The following is a 16,574-nucleotide window of genomic DNA, read 5'->3' as shown; positions in this document are numbered from 1 at the left end:
ACTGCAGGGTCTCTGGGCCCCTCCTCAGACTGAGGGACGGGGAAGTCAGCTGGCTTGTCCACCTTAAAACTCTCCAGAGTTCCCACAATGCCTTTCACCTGCTCATACTCCTCCAACAACTCCTGTCTCACCTAGAGCGAGAGAGAGTGAGAGAGGACATTTCGGTAACACTTTTAGCCAACCGGTACATCACATTATTACTTGTTAAGCATGCATGAGCGTTCATAATGTCTTATTACCAAACAACTACCTCTTTCCCTACTGTATTTATTTTATTTTATTTATTTTGCTCCTTTGCACCCCATTATTTTTATTTATACTTTGCACATTCTTCCACTGCAAATCTACCATTCCAGGGTTTTACTTGCTATATTGTATTTACTTTGCCACCATGGCCTTTTTTTTGCCTTTACCTCCCTTATCTCACCTCATTTGCTCACATTGTATATAGACTTATTTTTCTACTGTATTATTGACTGTATGTTTGTTTTACTCCATGTGTAACTCTGTGTCGTTGTATGTGTCGATCTGCTTTACTTTATCTTGGCCAGGTCGCAATTGTAAATGAGAACTTGTTCTCAACTTGCCTACCTGGTTAAATAAAGGTGAAATAAAATAAATAAAAATGACCAATGCTTCAACATGTATTTGTAATGCATGTGTTTGGGAGAGTCTCACCTGTTGCCACTTGACTTTGAGTGCAGGGTCTCTGAGGGCTTGGCCGTGTTTATGTATCTGCTGGATCACTCCCTGGTAGTAGACCAAAGAGGAGTCATAGTTCCCCAGCAGAGCATACTCTCTGCCCTTCTTAGCGTTGTCACAGATCTCTGCCAGGTTCATCTTAAATGGAGGACAATGTTTCTGTGCTGGAACTGTCTGGCAGGGAAACGGAAGAAGGCAACATTAGTTCTCCTTCGATCTTCGGGTCGAAACGTTGCACAATAAAACTGAAGCAATTATCATCAGTGTGCGGGTATCTCTCTCTCTCTTTAGTTGACTTGTTGTACCCTGCAAGTCACTACTCTGAAACTAAGCTATATTAGTATGACATGATCTCAGCCCTGAGAATGTAAAAGTGACGCAAGTAAACCAAGATTATGGCATGGCTCACAGGCTTTACTAACAATGGGAACTGTTGTCAAACAGTAATGAGAGCTCTGGGTTCCCTTTACTTTGCTCTACTGCTGGCTGTATCATATGATCCCTTTCTTCAGTGTGTAGAGTTGGCTTGTCAGACTTACTATGTTCGGATTAGCTAGCTAACCAGCTAGCTACATACTACCTGGAATCAATTGACTGTTTGGACAACCAGGGTTGAAGTAAGAGCAAACTCAAGAGTTAGATATAATAAACTGTATAGACTGGAGGACTAGGAGGTTATCAACACCGTGAGGGTGTAAGTATAGCTTCCGTCCCTCTCTTTGCCCCTACCTGGGCTCGAACCAGGGACCCTCTGCACACAACAACAGCCACCCTCAAAGCATTGTGCTACAAAAGCCAGGGCCCTTGCAGAGCAAGGTGAACAACTACTTCAAGGTCTCAGAGCAAGTGATGTCACTGATTGAAATGCTAATTGTGCACACCAATGCCAACTAGCAAGCCATTTCACATCGGTTACACTCACCCCCCTTTTGACCTCCTCCTTTTCCGCAGCAACCAGTGTCACGGCACCAATGTACCAGTATAGCTTCAGTCCTTTTCCTTGCCCCTACCTGGGCTCGAACCAGGGACCCTCTGCACACATCAACAACAGCCACCCTCAAAGCATCGTTTCCTATCGTGCCACAAATGCCTAGGCCCTTGCAAAGCAAGGGGAACAACTACTTCAAGGTCTCAGAGCTATTGACATCAACAATTGAAACGCTATTAGCGCTCATCACCGCTAACTCGCTAGCCATTTCACATCGGTTACAAGGGCAAGGAGGTTATCACACCGTGAGGGCTAAGAGGTTATCAGGACCGAGTTTGGGAAACCTTGTGCTAGACAAGCAGTATGGTGGCAGCGGTCTAAGGCACTGCATCTCAGTGATTGAGGTGTCACTACAGACACCCAGGTTCGAATCCAGGCTGTATCACAACCCGGCCGTGATTGGGAGTCCCATAGGGCAGCGCACAATTGGCCCAGCGTCGTCCGGCTTTGGCCGGTGTAGGCCGTCATTGTGAATAAGAATGTTCTTAACTGACTTGCCAAGATCAATAAAATCTTATCCCACAGTAAGCAGGATGTCCTATTGTTGATAGCAATGTCCCTTCATTCCGGTTACACCGACATACCTTTCATTAACCATAGTAGCTAAACTAACTTCAAAGCCTATTTAATGTAGCCCTACTTAATCCAGATGGGTTTCATAGTTAGCTAAAATAGCTAACAAACATCATTTTCACAGTGAAGCTAGCTAGCTAAGGTAAATATGTCAACCATTATCATTAGCATTATTAATGGGCTACTATGTGAATGAATCAACAATAATAACATCAGCAGGAAATATTTTCAAAGAATGCACATTATCTATAAAAATCTATCATCGCAAATCAGGACCCTGGTCTTGTAGTTCAAACACAGACATCTCTCCATCTATTTTGATCAGCAGTATGTGTAAATAAAACAACATTTCCCATAAACCTCCAGTCAGTTACACCCCAAGCTTAGGCCAGATAACAAAACGGATCGCATGGCAAGAAAATACCCTCTCGTTTCGAACAAATTACGTCCGCGCAAGTATGCCACAAAAACCCAGAGACAAACAAATAGCTACTATTTACAACTATGTGCATGAAACGAATATGATTGTACCTCAAAGAGAAGTACTTGTTTCTGTTGTTGTCTGCAGTAGTCCGTTAGACCGTGCTGTTACCATGGCCGCGGAGAGACGCCGTGTGGAGAATGACGATCATATGGGGGGGAAGAAGAGGAAGAGGCGTGGCCGCTGGAGTTCATGGATGACATCAGTCAACGTCAAGAACTGAACAGACTGTCAAAATATAATGACATGGGTAGTATGCTCACAGAATTTTCACTAAATTGTTTGGATGAAATGGTTTAATCGAAGCTGGAAGGTAAACAATGCATTCTTTATACATATTTGTTCTAGAGGAGAGAGAGAGAGAGAGAGAGAGAGAGAGAGAGCAAGACAAAAATAATGGTGTTTCAAAAAAGGTCCAGTTGCCAGAACCACAAATACAAAATTCCATCTAGACACCATTGCCCTAGAGCTCACAAAAACATATACATACCTAGGCCTAAACATCAGCACCACAGGTAACTTCCACAAAGCTGTGAACGATCTGAGAGACAAGGCAAAAAGGGCCTTCTATGCTGTCAAAAGGAACATAAAATTTGACCTACCAATTAGGATCTGGCAAAAAATACTTCAATCAGTTATAGAACCCATTGCCCTTTATGGTTGTGAAGTCTGGGGTTCGCTCAACAACCAAGAATTCACAAAATAGGACAAACACCAGAATTCTGCAAAAATATCCTCTGTGTACGGCGTTAAACACCAAATAATGCATGCAGAGCAGAATTAGGCCGATACCCGCTTATGATCAAAATCCAGAAAAGAGACGTTAAATTCTACAACCACCTAAAAGGAAGCGATTCCCAAACCTTCCATAACAAAGCCATCACCTACATAGCGATGGAACGAACTGCAAAAATCCCTGAAGTTGGAGACTTTTATCTCCCTCACCAACTTCAAACATCTGCCATCTGAGCAGCTAACCGATCGCTGCAGCTGTACATAGTCTACTGGTAAATAGCCCACCCATTTTCACCTACCTCATCCCCATACTGTTTTTATTTATTTACTTTTCTGCTCTTTTGCACACCAATATCTCTACCTGTACATGACCATCTGATCATTTATCACTCCAGTGTTAATCTGCAATATTGTGTGTGTGTGTATGTGTGTGTGTGTGTGTGTGTGTGTGTGTGTGTGTGTGTGTGTGTGTGTGTGTGTGTGTGTGTGTGTGTGTGTGTGTGTGTGTGTGTGTGTGTGTGTGTGTGTGTGTGTGTGTGTATGTGTATGTGTGTGTGTGTATGTGTGTATGTGTGTGTGTGTAAGTATGTGTGTAAGTGCCCATCCGTAGCACGCGCTCCAGCAGGTGTATCTCACTGATCATCCCTAAAGCCAACACCTCATTTGGCCGCCTTTCGTTCCAGTACTCTGCTGCCTGTGACTGGAACGAATTGCAAAAATCCCCAACTTCAAACATCTGCTATCTGAGCAGCTAACCGATCGCTGCAGCTGTACATAGTCTATTGGTAAATAGCCCACCCATTTTCACCTACCTCATCCCCATACTGTTTTTATTTATTTACTTTTCTGCTCTTTTGTACACCAATATCTCTACCTGTACATGACCATCTGATCATTTATCACTCCAGTGTTATTCTGCAAAATTTTAATTATTCGCCTACCTCCTCATGCCTTTTGCACACAATGTATATAGACTCTTTTTTTTCTTCTACTGTGTTATTGACTTGTTAATTGGTTTACTCCATGTGTAACTCTGTGTTGTCTGTTCACACTGCTATGCTTTATCTTGGCCAGGTCGCAGTTGCAAATGAGAACTTGTTCTCAACTACCCTACCTGGTTAAATAAAGGTGAAATAAAAAAATAAAAAATAAATAAATAAAAGATGAACCTGCCTAAGCAAGCTGGACAGCAACACAATTAGACACAACCAAATCATGAGAAAACAAAAAGATAATTACTTGACACATTGGAAAGAATTAACAAGACAAACGGAGCAAACTAGAATGTTATTTGTCTCTAAACAGAGAACATAGTGGCAGAATACCTGACCACTGTGACTGACCCAAAAAACTAAGGAAAGCTTTGACTATGTACAGACTCAGTGAGCATAGCTTTGCTATTGAGAAATGCCGCCGTAGGCAGACATGGCTCTCAAGAGAAGACAGGCTATGTGCTCACTGCCCACAAAATGAGGTGGAAACTGAGCTGCACTTTCTAACCTCCTGCCCAATGTATGACCATATTAGAGAGACATATTTCCCTCAGATTACACAGACCCACAACGAATTCGAAAAACAAATCCTATTTTGATAAACTCCCATATCTATTGGGTGAAATATACTTTACTAATATACTTTGTGTACTTTAACTATTTGCACATTGTTACAACACTGTATACAGACATAACATGACACCTGAAATATCTTTATTCTTTTGGAACTTTTGTGAGTGTAATGTTTACTGTAAATCTTTTATTGTTTATTTCACTTGCTTAGGCCATGTAAACATGTTTCCCATGCCTTGAATTGATATGGTGTTCTCTGTGGTTTGACCCTTGGACAGTCATGCAGTGGTCTTATCTAGTTGTTTGAATGTTGATAGTGGATTAGTGTTACCTGTATGTCCTTGAAGGAAATAAAAAGGCTGTGAAAGAAGAAGGTATGATTTTATTCACATAAAATAAATGTTATCATTTGTCAGAATAATTTCCTGAGCTCTATGTCCAACTGATCAGAAGAAATAAACGCATGGCCTGATTAGAAGTGATGTGTTCTATCAGTTTATTGTACAATTTCACTACGACATTGCTGTGAACACTGACATGGGTTATAATTACAATTGGCATAATTGAAAACGCATTAGGAACACGTTGATGTCAGGCCCTTGTCCATTTCAAAAGTGGAAAGCTGTACAGTAGCCCTCCGCAGTGCAGTGGAGGTAGTTAGTTAGAAGCAAAGGAAATTTTATTCTGAATCTGAAATCAAAAAAAAACTTTGGAAATGGTGTAGAAACGGTGTGACACCATGTGTTTTTGCAGCTGGCTATATAAGTCTGCTTTTTTTGTCAAGACTCCAGGGCTACGTCCCAAATGGCACCCTATTCCCTATATAGTGCCCTACTTTTGTCCAGATCCCTATGAGCCCTGGTCAAAAGTGGCGTACTTTAAAGGGAATAGGGTGCCATTTGGGAAGTGCACCATCCAAGGTGCCAGCACCAACCGCAGGAGGAAAAAAACACCCCTGGCCAAACCACGCCTGGCCAAACCACACCTGGCCATTCCACACCTGGCCAAACCACGCCTGGCCAAACCCACCTGGCCATTCCACACCTGGCCAAACAACGCCTGGCCAAACCCCGCCTGGCTATTCCACACATGGCCAAACAACACCTGGCCAAACCACGCCTGGCCAAACAACGCCTGGCCAAACCACGCCTGGCCAAACCCCGCCTGGCTATTCCACACATGGCCAAACCACGCCTGGCCAAACAACACATGGCCAAACAACACCTGGCCAAACAACGCCTGGCCAAACAACACCTGGCCAAACAACACCTGGCCAAACCACGCCTGGCCAAACAACACCTGGCCAAACAACACCTGGCCAAACCACGCCTGGCCATTCTAAGAAAAGACTTGAAATAGAAAGTTACACGCCTGCAGCTATGGAACCCTGACCTGTTCACCGGACGTGCTACCTGTCCCAGACCTGCTGTTTTAAACTCTCTAGAGACATCAGGGGCGGTAGAGATACTCTCAAAGATTGGCTATGCAGAGCCAACTGACATTTACTCCTGAGGTGCTGACTTGTTGCACCCTCGACAACTACTGTGATTATTATTATTTAACCATGCTGGTCATCTATGAACATTTGAACATCTTGGCCATGTTCTGTTATAATCTCCACCCGGCACAGCCATAAGAGGACTGGCCACCCCTCATAGCCTGGTTCCTCTCTAGGTTTCTTCCTAGGTTTTGGCCTTTCTAGGGAGTTTTTCCTAGCCACCGTGCTTCTACACCTGCATTGCTTGCTGTTTGGGGATTTAGGCTGGGTTTCTGTACAGCACTTTGAGATATCAGCTGATGTAAGGGGGGCTATGTAAATCAATTTGATCAGAGCTGGTTTGTTTGTTCTGTTGTAAACCAATACAATAACTGCTCATTTAACTAGTGTTACATTAACTTTTATTATTCCCACATATTTTATCATCAATACCACAGAGAAAAATCTTTATAATATCTTTGTCAATACTTCTGCAGTTCAACTAAATATCCACTAGACGTCAATCCAGGCCCATGTATTATGTGCAGTGGGAGTGAACAGCAGGAGACTGGATTAGTGAGGCTTTGAAGCCTGCTGTCTGTCTGTTCTGTGGCGCTGTGTGCTGCCTACCTGTCTGTATGTGGCTGTGGACTGCTGCTTTCAGACCTAGTCTGTCTACTCTGCTCTGCGCTAGCAGGATCATAGTCTCACAGAACAGCACAGTGAACCGCAACAGCTGAAAGGGAGCAGACCAGTAGTAGACCACTACAAAGAACCAGCATCACACACACTCACACCGCCCTATCCTCAACTATCACTACTATCACTATGAATCACAATGTATGCCTATTGTACTTGTGGTACCAGGAAATGACAGCGGTGGAAGTAAACATTGTAAACACACAGCCATACTTCATTGTTGTTGTTCCATTGGTAATCTCCTCATGGACTGGGAGTGAACTCATTCTCAGCTGCCCGTCTACTACTGCTGTTGTTGACCCACTAACTCCCAAAACTCGTGGTAGAACAAGGATGGGCAACTGACATCCCGGTGGGCCACTCCCCTTTTGAAGGTCCTTGGATCAATTTCCCCCTGAAAAAATAACCATATGGTTTAATAGGTACAAAATTGTGTTTTTTCTCTCCAAATCCACAGTCTATCATGACTCATGATGATATTGATGACAACTCTACAGTTGGCCTTGGCATTCCCATTGTAAATTATCACAGATTGTAAAATAACTGAATGGGGAATTTGTTTTTATACAGGATCACATGGTATCGCTGTTCTACTTAACTCATTTCTATCTAAATGTTCCGTTCAGTAGCATTGCCTCCTCCTGAATAAATCACGTCTCTATCCAGTGTGTGTGTGTTTGTGTATGTGTGTGTGTGTGTGATTGGTGAGTGACACTGTGCATTACATTAAGTGAGGCAGTTCTACGACACCAGTATCTTGTTTCACTGGGTTTGTCAAAGCACATAATCCTTCTTATATAAACCGCTGCTGTTTTTCCCCATCCTGGATGGAAGTCAATGAGAGAGAGAAAGAAAGAGAGAGAGAGAGAGAGAGAGAGAGAGAGAGAGAGAGAGAGAGAGAGAGAGAGAGGGAGAGTGAGAGAGAGTGAGAGGGGGAAAGGCTGAGAGAGAAACCGAGAGGGAAAGAGAAAGAGGTAGACATTGAGAGTGAGATAGACAGAGAAAGGCAGAGAGAAAGAGACTGAGAGAGGGAAAGAGAGATAGACATTGAGAGTGAGAGATAGAGAGAAAGGCCGAGAGAGAGAATGCCTCAGTATATCTAAATAAAGCAGGGAGAACAGGAGACAGTGGAGCCTGGTGTTATCATGCCACGTTGTGTGGCGAAGACATACTAACATCCTCTCTGTATACTGTTAGCTATAACCTAGACACAGTAACTTCCTCCACCAGGGTTAAGGATAGGATACAGCAACACACAGGCTCAGATGTTTATGCACACACACACACACACACACAACTGCATTATACCCTGTTGGTTACTGCATTACACCCTGTTGGTTACTACATTACACCCTGTTGATTACTGGGTTTGGAGCTTGTGCACATGACATTAAATTTTGAAACTTAAGCCCTATATATCTACACACAATAACATACTCACTATACACATGGATTTTGTGTTGTAGATATGTGGTAGTCGAGTAGGGGTCTGAGGGCACACACTTAAGTGTGTTGTGAAATCTGTTATAAATGCATTGTAATGTATTTTATTTTTAAATGGACCCTAGGAAGAGTAGCTGCTGCCTTGGCAGGAAATAATGAAGATCCATAATACATACAAATTCAAATACAGTGCACTATAAGCCTTGGTCAAATACAGGGCACTATGGGCCCTGGTCAAATACAAGGCACTATAAGCCTTGGTCAAATACAGGGCACTATGGGCCCTGGTCAAATACAGGGCACTATGGGCCCTGGTCAAATACAGGGCACTATGGGCCCTGGTCAAATACAGTGCACTATGGGCCCTGGTCAAATACAGGGCACTATGGGCCCTGGTCAAATACAGGGCACTATGGGCCCTGGTCAAATACAGTGCACTATGGGCCCTGGTCAAATACAGGGCACTATGGGCCCTGGTCAAATACAGGGCACTATGGGCCCTGGTCAAATACAGGGCACTATGGGCCCTGGTCAAATACAGTGCACTATGGGCCCTGGTCAAATACAGGGCACTATGGGCCCTGGTCAAATACAGTGCACTATGGGCCCTGGTCAAATAAAGGGCACTATGGGCCCTGGTCAAATACAGGGCACTATGGGCCCTGGTCAAATACAGGGCACTATGGGCCCTGGTCAAATACAGTGCACTATGGGCCCTGGTCAAATACAGGGCACTATGGGCCCTGGTCAAATACAGGGCACTATGGGCCCTGGTCAAATACAGGGCACTATGGGCCCTGGTCAAATACAGGGCACTATGGGCCCTGGTCAAATACAGGGCACTATGGGCCCTGGTCAAATACAGGGCACTATGGGCCCTGGTCAAATACAGTGCACTATGGGCCCTGGTCAAATACAGGGCACTATGGGCCCTGGTCAAATACAGGGCACTATGGGCCCTGGTCAAATACAGCGCAGTAAAAGGAAATAAGTCTCTTCTCTCGGTTTCGGTCGAACTGACTCGTCACCACAGCAACTAGACAGGGGCACTGCAGGCTCCCTAGACACAGGAGACACTACAGTCAAACATAATGTGTGTGTAAGCTTCTGTAAAGCACTATTCCCAAGCGTGCCTACGACACTCTTGAGCCATGATTACTCCCAGATTTGACACTCTTCGTCGCGTTCACGTGCTAGACAGAACTAGAAAACTCTTGAAAAGTCCAACTTGCTAACTATTTGCAGTTATACACGTGACGCATTCAACCACTTACCAAGTCGTAAATGTCAAGAGTTCCCGACTGGCACGTGAACACGGCATCACAGCTATGATTATTCCCAGACAGGATAACCCATAAGGACCATTCATGACAATGTATTATTGTCTGGCTGTCAATTAGACACTTGTGTTGACATAGCAGTGAAGATGACATTCCTCCTGGGAGGAACCATGTGGATAATATAGTCAATACAGAATCAGTTGACCCTACATCAGACAGGTTCATTGATGAGCTATAGCTGCACTGGCTTGAGTTACGACTTCCATCCTCGCCCATTCTATTCAAACGTCCGTACGACACAATCAAAAGGCCGGAAAAACAGTAACAGTATGCTTGGTAAATATTAACCATCATAATCATCTAGTGGTGCTCCATCTACAAGAAAACATTTCATAATAATAAATAAATAAATATATTAAAAAAAAAAAAAAGTTTATTGATGTCAGAAGCAATTCAGAATCAACCAAAACAGATGGAATCCTTTCTTTTGTTGTTGTTGTTGTAATTACACAGTGGTATTCAAACAGTACAGTAAAATAACGTTGATAATATGGTATCTAAAAGAAGAGAACAAATACACTGGTCATTGAAAACAGAAGAACTTATAGGACCCCACGTATAACTAGGTAGTGTGCTGCTGTGCATTGCTACATAGGGAAAATAGACTCATCGGTTTCCCAGACAATTTCTTTTTTTTTTTGACAACCGCTTTAAAACTGTACCAGGCAAAGTATGCGTACCAAATGGCAACCCTTTCCCTATATAGTACACTACTTTTGACCAGAGTCTCATAGTGAACTAAATAGGGAATAGAGTTTCATTTGGGATGCAACCAGGGATAAGTGGTATAAATAGTACCTACCACTGGAAGAGAAGAACACTAGACAAACACAAATGACACTGTTGTAGAAAAGGAGAAAAAAAACTGTACAGCTTAAAAACTGTTCTTATACACAGCGGTTACATTTTTGTTTTGTGGTTTTTTTTTGGTACAGGTTTTTTGTGTCTTTTTTTCATTTTTTTTTTTAAATGTTGTTTTGTTTTCAGTAAGTGTTGTGTGTACAAGGGAGGGGGGGGGTTAAATGCTTTATAAACAAGACATTGTAAGTGCTATACGTAACAACGGTAATCTACTCGTCATCCTCATCATCGTCATCATCGTCATCCTCATCATCGTCGTCGTCGTCATCGTCGTCGTCGTCCTTGGCGGGTGCGGCGGCCTTCGCTGGCATGCTGACCGGCACCTTACCCTTGTTGCGGTACGCAGTGATGTCCTGAGAATAAGGAGAGATTTTTAACTGTTGCTCTGAATGACACGTGGCTAGTGATTCAGATGCCTGGGGTTCAATCATTACTCCAAACAGTTGCAAAATGTTCCAATTTTAGAACAAAAACTTGTATTTCTATTGGACAGGATCAGCATACGGAGGGACTTACCTGATTCTGGCCAATAGAAACGCTAGTTTACGTTGCAAAACAATTACACCCCTGGTGTTAGTAATAGATCTTTTCGACTGTTAACATTAAGGTGTTTCTAATCAAACTGTAGAATTTATTGTCGGTTACTTGGGGCCCGAACCCCATGTTGAAATCCACAAGTCTAACTGGAATTGTCACACTATTGACATAAACTACGAGAAAGTCCAAATTAGACACAGCCCTCAGTATACACCTGTCACCCCCGTCTGACTGCACTGTGTTACAGGTCCTCCAAATTGATGAAGGAACAAAAAAGGGTTGTTTGTTTACCTTCTCGTACTTCTCCTTCAGCTTGGAAGCCTTCTTCTCGTAGGGTACCTTGTCCTCCGCGGTTAGGTTGTTCCACTTCTCTCCCAGCTTCTTGGCCACATCACCGATAGACAGGCCCGGGGTCTCCCCCTTCACCTGGGGTCTGAAGTCAGCGCAGAAGATGAAGAACGCAGACCTGGAGGATGAGAGAGACGGCGGTAGGGGAGAGAGACGGTGGAAGAAAGAAAGAGAATTCTTACTAATGTTGTTTGGGTATCATGAATTGATTGTTGTTGCCAAAACATGGGACACCCTGATTTTAATTGTAGTGTTAAATGGGTGCATTAAATGCAGTAGTTATTTTATTCAAATGTAATCCAATTCAAATCACGTTTATTGTTCATTATTTTATTATAGTAATTATTTCATTTATTTACTTTAGACATGCTTCTCTGAGACATGAGCCATGGGGGGGAGATGACTGTCTTTTTCTGTCAGGCAGTACTCACGATGGTCTCTTGGGGGCGTTGGGGTCCTTGAACCTCTTCTTCTTCTCTCCCTTGGGAGGAATGTAGCTCCTCATCTCCCTCTCATATCGCACCTTGTCCAGTTTGGCCAGATCCTCAAACTTCCCCTTCTCCTTGGCGGACATGGTCTTGAGAGAAGAACAACAACATGAAGAAGGCATTTAAGTACATGTAGTAAACACTGGTGGTAAGATGCCAATAGTGAAGCGTGTGTTTTGTGTCAGGTAGGGGCAACACACAGTGGTAGAGGAAGACAACGTTTACAAGAGAATGATACACAAGGGGTGGCAAATAAGTATGGAACAACTTAGCTGTGACACCATTCATTTGAAACTAAGTTGTACCAAAGACAACTATCAAGGGATTGATAGTGGTACAGGACAGTTTCAACTAAAGGGGCTGGCTCCCAAAATGGCACTATATTCCCTATTTAGTGCATTACTTTTGACCAGGGCCCATGCTGGGTGCTGGTCAAAAGCAGTGTACTAAATTGGGAATAATTCAATCACAGCTGAGATGTGTTCCATACTTACCTTCCATCTCTCAGAGCACTTCTTGGAGAACTCTGAGAAGTTGACGGAAGCTTCTGGGTGTTTCTTCTTGTGCTCCTCCCGACAGGTCTGGACAAAGTAGGCATAGGAGGACATCTTGCCCCTCGGCTTCCTTGGATCTTTCCCCATCTCAATATCTAAAAAGGAGATGTTTTAGAAATTAGCAAAACAAGCAAAGGAAAGGTTAACAACGTTAAATATTATAAACATTGTAGGTCATTTTATTCAGTATTTTTTGACAGAAAAACTATTTACTGCCATATATATATATATATATATATTTTTTAAGTGTCACCTAAATGCTTTTCTGCAAACTCTGCACGTGATTGGAGATCGCTGTTTGCTTTCTGTAATGTTCTCCTTCTTTCCGATCGGCCATACCGGCTACAGTTGGCGAATGATCGAGCTATAGTTGATTCATGGACATTTTCTCCCATCTCAGCCATGGAACTCTGCAGCTCTTTCAACGAGGCAGTTGGTCTCATGGTGAGTTCCAGAGCAAGAATCCTTTTCGCCCAACTGCTTATTTTGGAAGGCCGTCCTGATCTGGGCAGAGTCTCAGTGGTGCCATACACCTTCCACTTCTTAATGATTGACCTGACTGTACCCAATGGGATACTCAATGTATGGGAAATTTTCTTATAACCTTCCCCTAATCTGTGCCGATCTACAACTTTATCCCTGAACTCTTCTGAAAGCTCTTTGCGCCTCATGGTTTAAATTGACTACCTGACTGAGGGCCCTCACAGACCCAAGTGTATATTACACACAGGTGGAACCCCTTTCTCAACTTATTACAAATATTTGTTGTAACTGAGTTAATTAGATTTGCTTTGACAAAGGGGTTGAAGACATTAAATAATATAGTATTGGTTATTGATTTTGATTATTCATTTTCTAATCATTTGGATCCCCCTACCAGCCTGCACTAAAGAAGGTTTCCTTCCCTCACTCTTGGCATCAGAACTGTAAACGCAGCCCTCTGCGAATAAACACGTCTGGTTCGTTCGTTCTGTCTGCTTGACGATACGTTTGTGGAAAACAAACCCTTTCTAGAGTGTTTGTCACAGGAACAGTGCCCTTTGCCGAAAACGCATCCGTTATTTTTACTGGTCAAATCATGAGAAATGTAACTTTTTAATACAATTTAATTAAAACTATTTTCATGCATTTTTGTTGACTTAAATTAGTCACATTTGATATTTTTATTTAATGCAGAATGCTTGTCATTCGATTATTTGAGTTTTAGATACAGAACGTTACAGAAGTTCTCAGTCTAGATAAAAATGCGTGCAACATTGGATACTCTTCTGTATATGTATGCAAATATTTGAAATGTTTCACGCACTAAAGCGGAAAGAAAATGAGAAATACATATCGCCACGTTTCTGATGAATTTGTGTATAATGTTAAAATTATAGTGCATTTAAGTCTACAGAAATATATTCCTTAGAAAAACAAACTCCGAAAAATCGAGAAAAATACCCTAAAACCACAAAATAACGTTAAAAGATGCTTCCCTTTCACTCTAAACTCGATTTGGCAACATTTGAAAAAAATCATAAAAATTGGGGAAAAAATCCCTAATATTTCCTATTGTATATTACTGGTAGCTATACAGTACATCTGTGTTGTAACAAAGCAATGCCTTTCTATCTGCCGAGTGAAGTAGTAATGGCGCATAGGCTTCTCGTTGAGGAAAAGGAGGTCAACAACGACGGCAATATTTCTTCTTCCATTTTGTAAGAATGCCTTCTTCGTGAAAGAAAGTCGCACTGAAATGTCTCGACCCGCATTCCCGGTCGCTTTATTAATCGACAAACATGTTGACAAAGCCCGCGAGCATGACAATACTTTTCCCCGGTAGATTCCTATTGCATTAGCCGCCGTTTATAGCAATACACTGGGTCTGTGCTATGCCTATGTGCGGGCTGTGTTGAGTTAGTTTCCTATTAGCTCGGAATGGCCGCTTGTCTTCATCCACTAACATGGAGAATATGGCTCCTTCTCTTTGTGTCAATGCACAGCCATTACACGGTTTACTCTAGATACCACAGCCACAAAATCAAAAATTGTCAATCGTAAAATTAGTGAAAACAAAAATGTGCTTTTTGGTCTTAATGGAAGGTCATTGTTAGGCATAATGTTATCAGTGTGGTTATGGTTAGGTTTAAGATAATATTTTAAGAAGATAAATTGTAGAAATAGGCGGGGTTTATGACTTTTTGGCTATGGTAACTAGTGACGACCCCATTACACAGATAGAACAATGAACCAGATGTTTCACCGGATGTACAAATCCAGCAAGCAATTCCACTCGCCACCAAATATGGTGATGAGAGGAAGCCTAGTGACCGGCAGTGGGAGAAGATGGATTTGTCCAACATTCTGCACATTTTCTAATCAATGAAACATTTGATCTCAATAAAGTATATTGTTCCCATTACTAGAATATGTAAAGAACAGATTGGACTATTTTTATAGACTTTAATCGTTGCTGAGTTTCATAAAATTGCGTTGTTTAGAACGACTTCATGAGCGAATGGAGTTATTGCACACGCGCACTTCATAGTAGGCGTTCTCTAACGGAAATATGCAAATAAATGCTACAACGTGCCAATGGGATTTTGCTAACTTGTGCTTTGCTCTGCCCACCTCCTTGCTTGTTCTGCCCACTATGATTCATTTGCTCCCATTGGAAACGACAGGCTGTGGTCTATCTTGGATTAGTTCAATCTTTGGCCATTACATTGCATACAGTAGAGGGCAGCGCAACCGCGGGTACCCACCTTATTTCAATCTGTGATTTCAACCCTTTAATCTCGACGGAAAAATAAAAAAATACTGTCGTTGGAACAAGGACAGATGGGACTTTAATTTCCGATCGTTAGATTGTACAGTTTTATACGTGTTTGGTGAGAAATCACGGTTTGAAAAAGTTGAAGTGAACTGCGCTTGTATGGCTGTCTGCATTGTTTCCTATGCGAGAACAGTCAGCCATTACAGTTAAGCGCAGATTCCTGAGGTAATTTTTTTCACTCTTTTATGAGGCGATTAGTGAAAAATAACTATTAACAGCTTTTTTCCCCCACAATGTTTTCTATATTTTTATTTTCGATTTTCCCACGATTTCATCTTCGCATGAGAGGCATCACAGTCTCGTAACACTGCAATGGCTAGCTATGGGCTGGAGCTCATACCATGAACCGTGTCTTCTACCATGAACATGTTTGTGCGCTAATGTTACATAGCCAGCTGTCCGCTGGACATTATTGATTTTTAATTCGATAAATAAACCACATTTTATCATAACAATGCAACACTTACCTGACATGAATTAATACAATAATTTGCATTCAAGGAAATCCACATTTGTATTGAAATTCCACCGATTAATTTTGCTTTCTCCTTTTTTCAACGAGCGGCTAATGTGTGCTTACTGTACAGTAAGTAACGTTAGCTGGCTAATTTCTTGTTTTTTTACGTTCGCTTCGAATGAAAAATCACAAAATTGTTTCCAACCTAACATTCAAACATGGTCAATACATTTCTGAGGTATTTCTGTATTTTCTTATCACTTTCATCCTTACCGAGACTTAACATTTTTTTCGTGCCTGATACTTACCAAAGCGGCTGCCGCTGTATCTCAATGCACTGCAATGGCTGTATGTGGAATACCAGCGATACGCAGTGTCTTCAGTCTTAGCTTCTGTAACGTTACTGTCGATGGTGCTCGCCCCTCATTGGCCACCGCCAAGTGTATCGCACGTCTGATTGGATATAACTTTTTCATTGCCCTAATATCAGACGATGCGCCATTGGCTA

General features: G+C 42.3%; 2 protein-coding genes across 3 annotated transcripts in view; both read right to left on the bottom strand.

Moving 5' to 3' along the window:
* The window catches only part of katnal1 (katanin p60 subunit A-like 1), a 33,294-nt gene extending 30,411 nt beyond the window's left edge, over positions 1-2,883 (bottom strand). Inside the window, exons 1-3 of the mRNA XM_064971414.1 lie at positions 2,795-2,883; positions 679-876; positions 1-131 (exon numbers count right to left, since the gene is read on the bottom strand). The exon at positions 1-131 is cut by the window's left edge and continues 30 nt beyond it. Coding sequence (XP_064827486.1) covers positions 1-131; positions 679-840 — 293 coding nt within the window. The 5' untranslated portion in view covers positions 841-876; positions 2,795-2,883. The remainder of the gene's footprint in view (positions 132-678; positions 877-2,794) is intronic.
* A 7,475-nt stretch (positions 2,884-10,358) lies between these two features.
* LOC135544051 (high mobility group-T protein) lies at positions 10,359-16,454 on the bottom strand. Of its 2 annotated transcripts, none has more exons than XM_064971413.1 (5): positions 16,375-16,454; positions 12,732-12,886; positions 12,181-12,326; positions 11,693-11,867; positions 10,359-11,217 (listed from the first exon to the last, which is right to left on the bottom strand). In XM_064971413.1, the coding sequence occupies exons 2-5, from the start codon at positions 12,876-12,878 to the stop codon at positions 11,074-11,076; spliced, it is 612 nt and encodes a 203-aa protein (XP_064827485.1). In that variant the 5' UTR covers positions 12,879-12,886; positions 16,375-16,454; the 3' UTR covers positions 10,359-11,073. The 2 variants fall into 2 exon arrangements, with proteins under 2 accessions (XP_064827485.1, XP_064827484.1); XM_064971412.1 differs by lacking the exon at positions 16,375-16,454 and adding an exon at positions 13,045-14,734.
* Positions 16,455-16,574: the final 120 nt, after the last annotated feature.

Source organism: Oncorhynchus masou, chromosome 8, assembly GCF_036934945.1.
Source record: "Oncorhynchus masou masou isolate Uvic2021 chromosome 8, UVic_Omas_1.1, whole genome shotgun sequence".
In the NCBI taxonomy this organism is placed as follows: Eukaryota; Metazoa; Chordata; class Actinopteri; order Salmoniformes; family Salmonidae; genus Oncorhynchus; species Oncorhynchus masou.
Note: the sequence above shows the minus strand (reverse complement) of the source record. Positions and strands in the feature narration are given on the sequence as shown.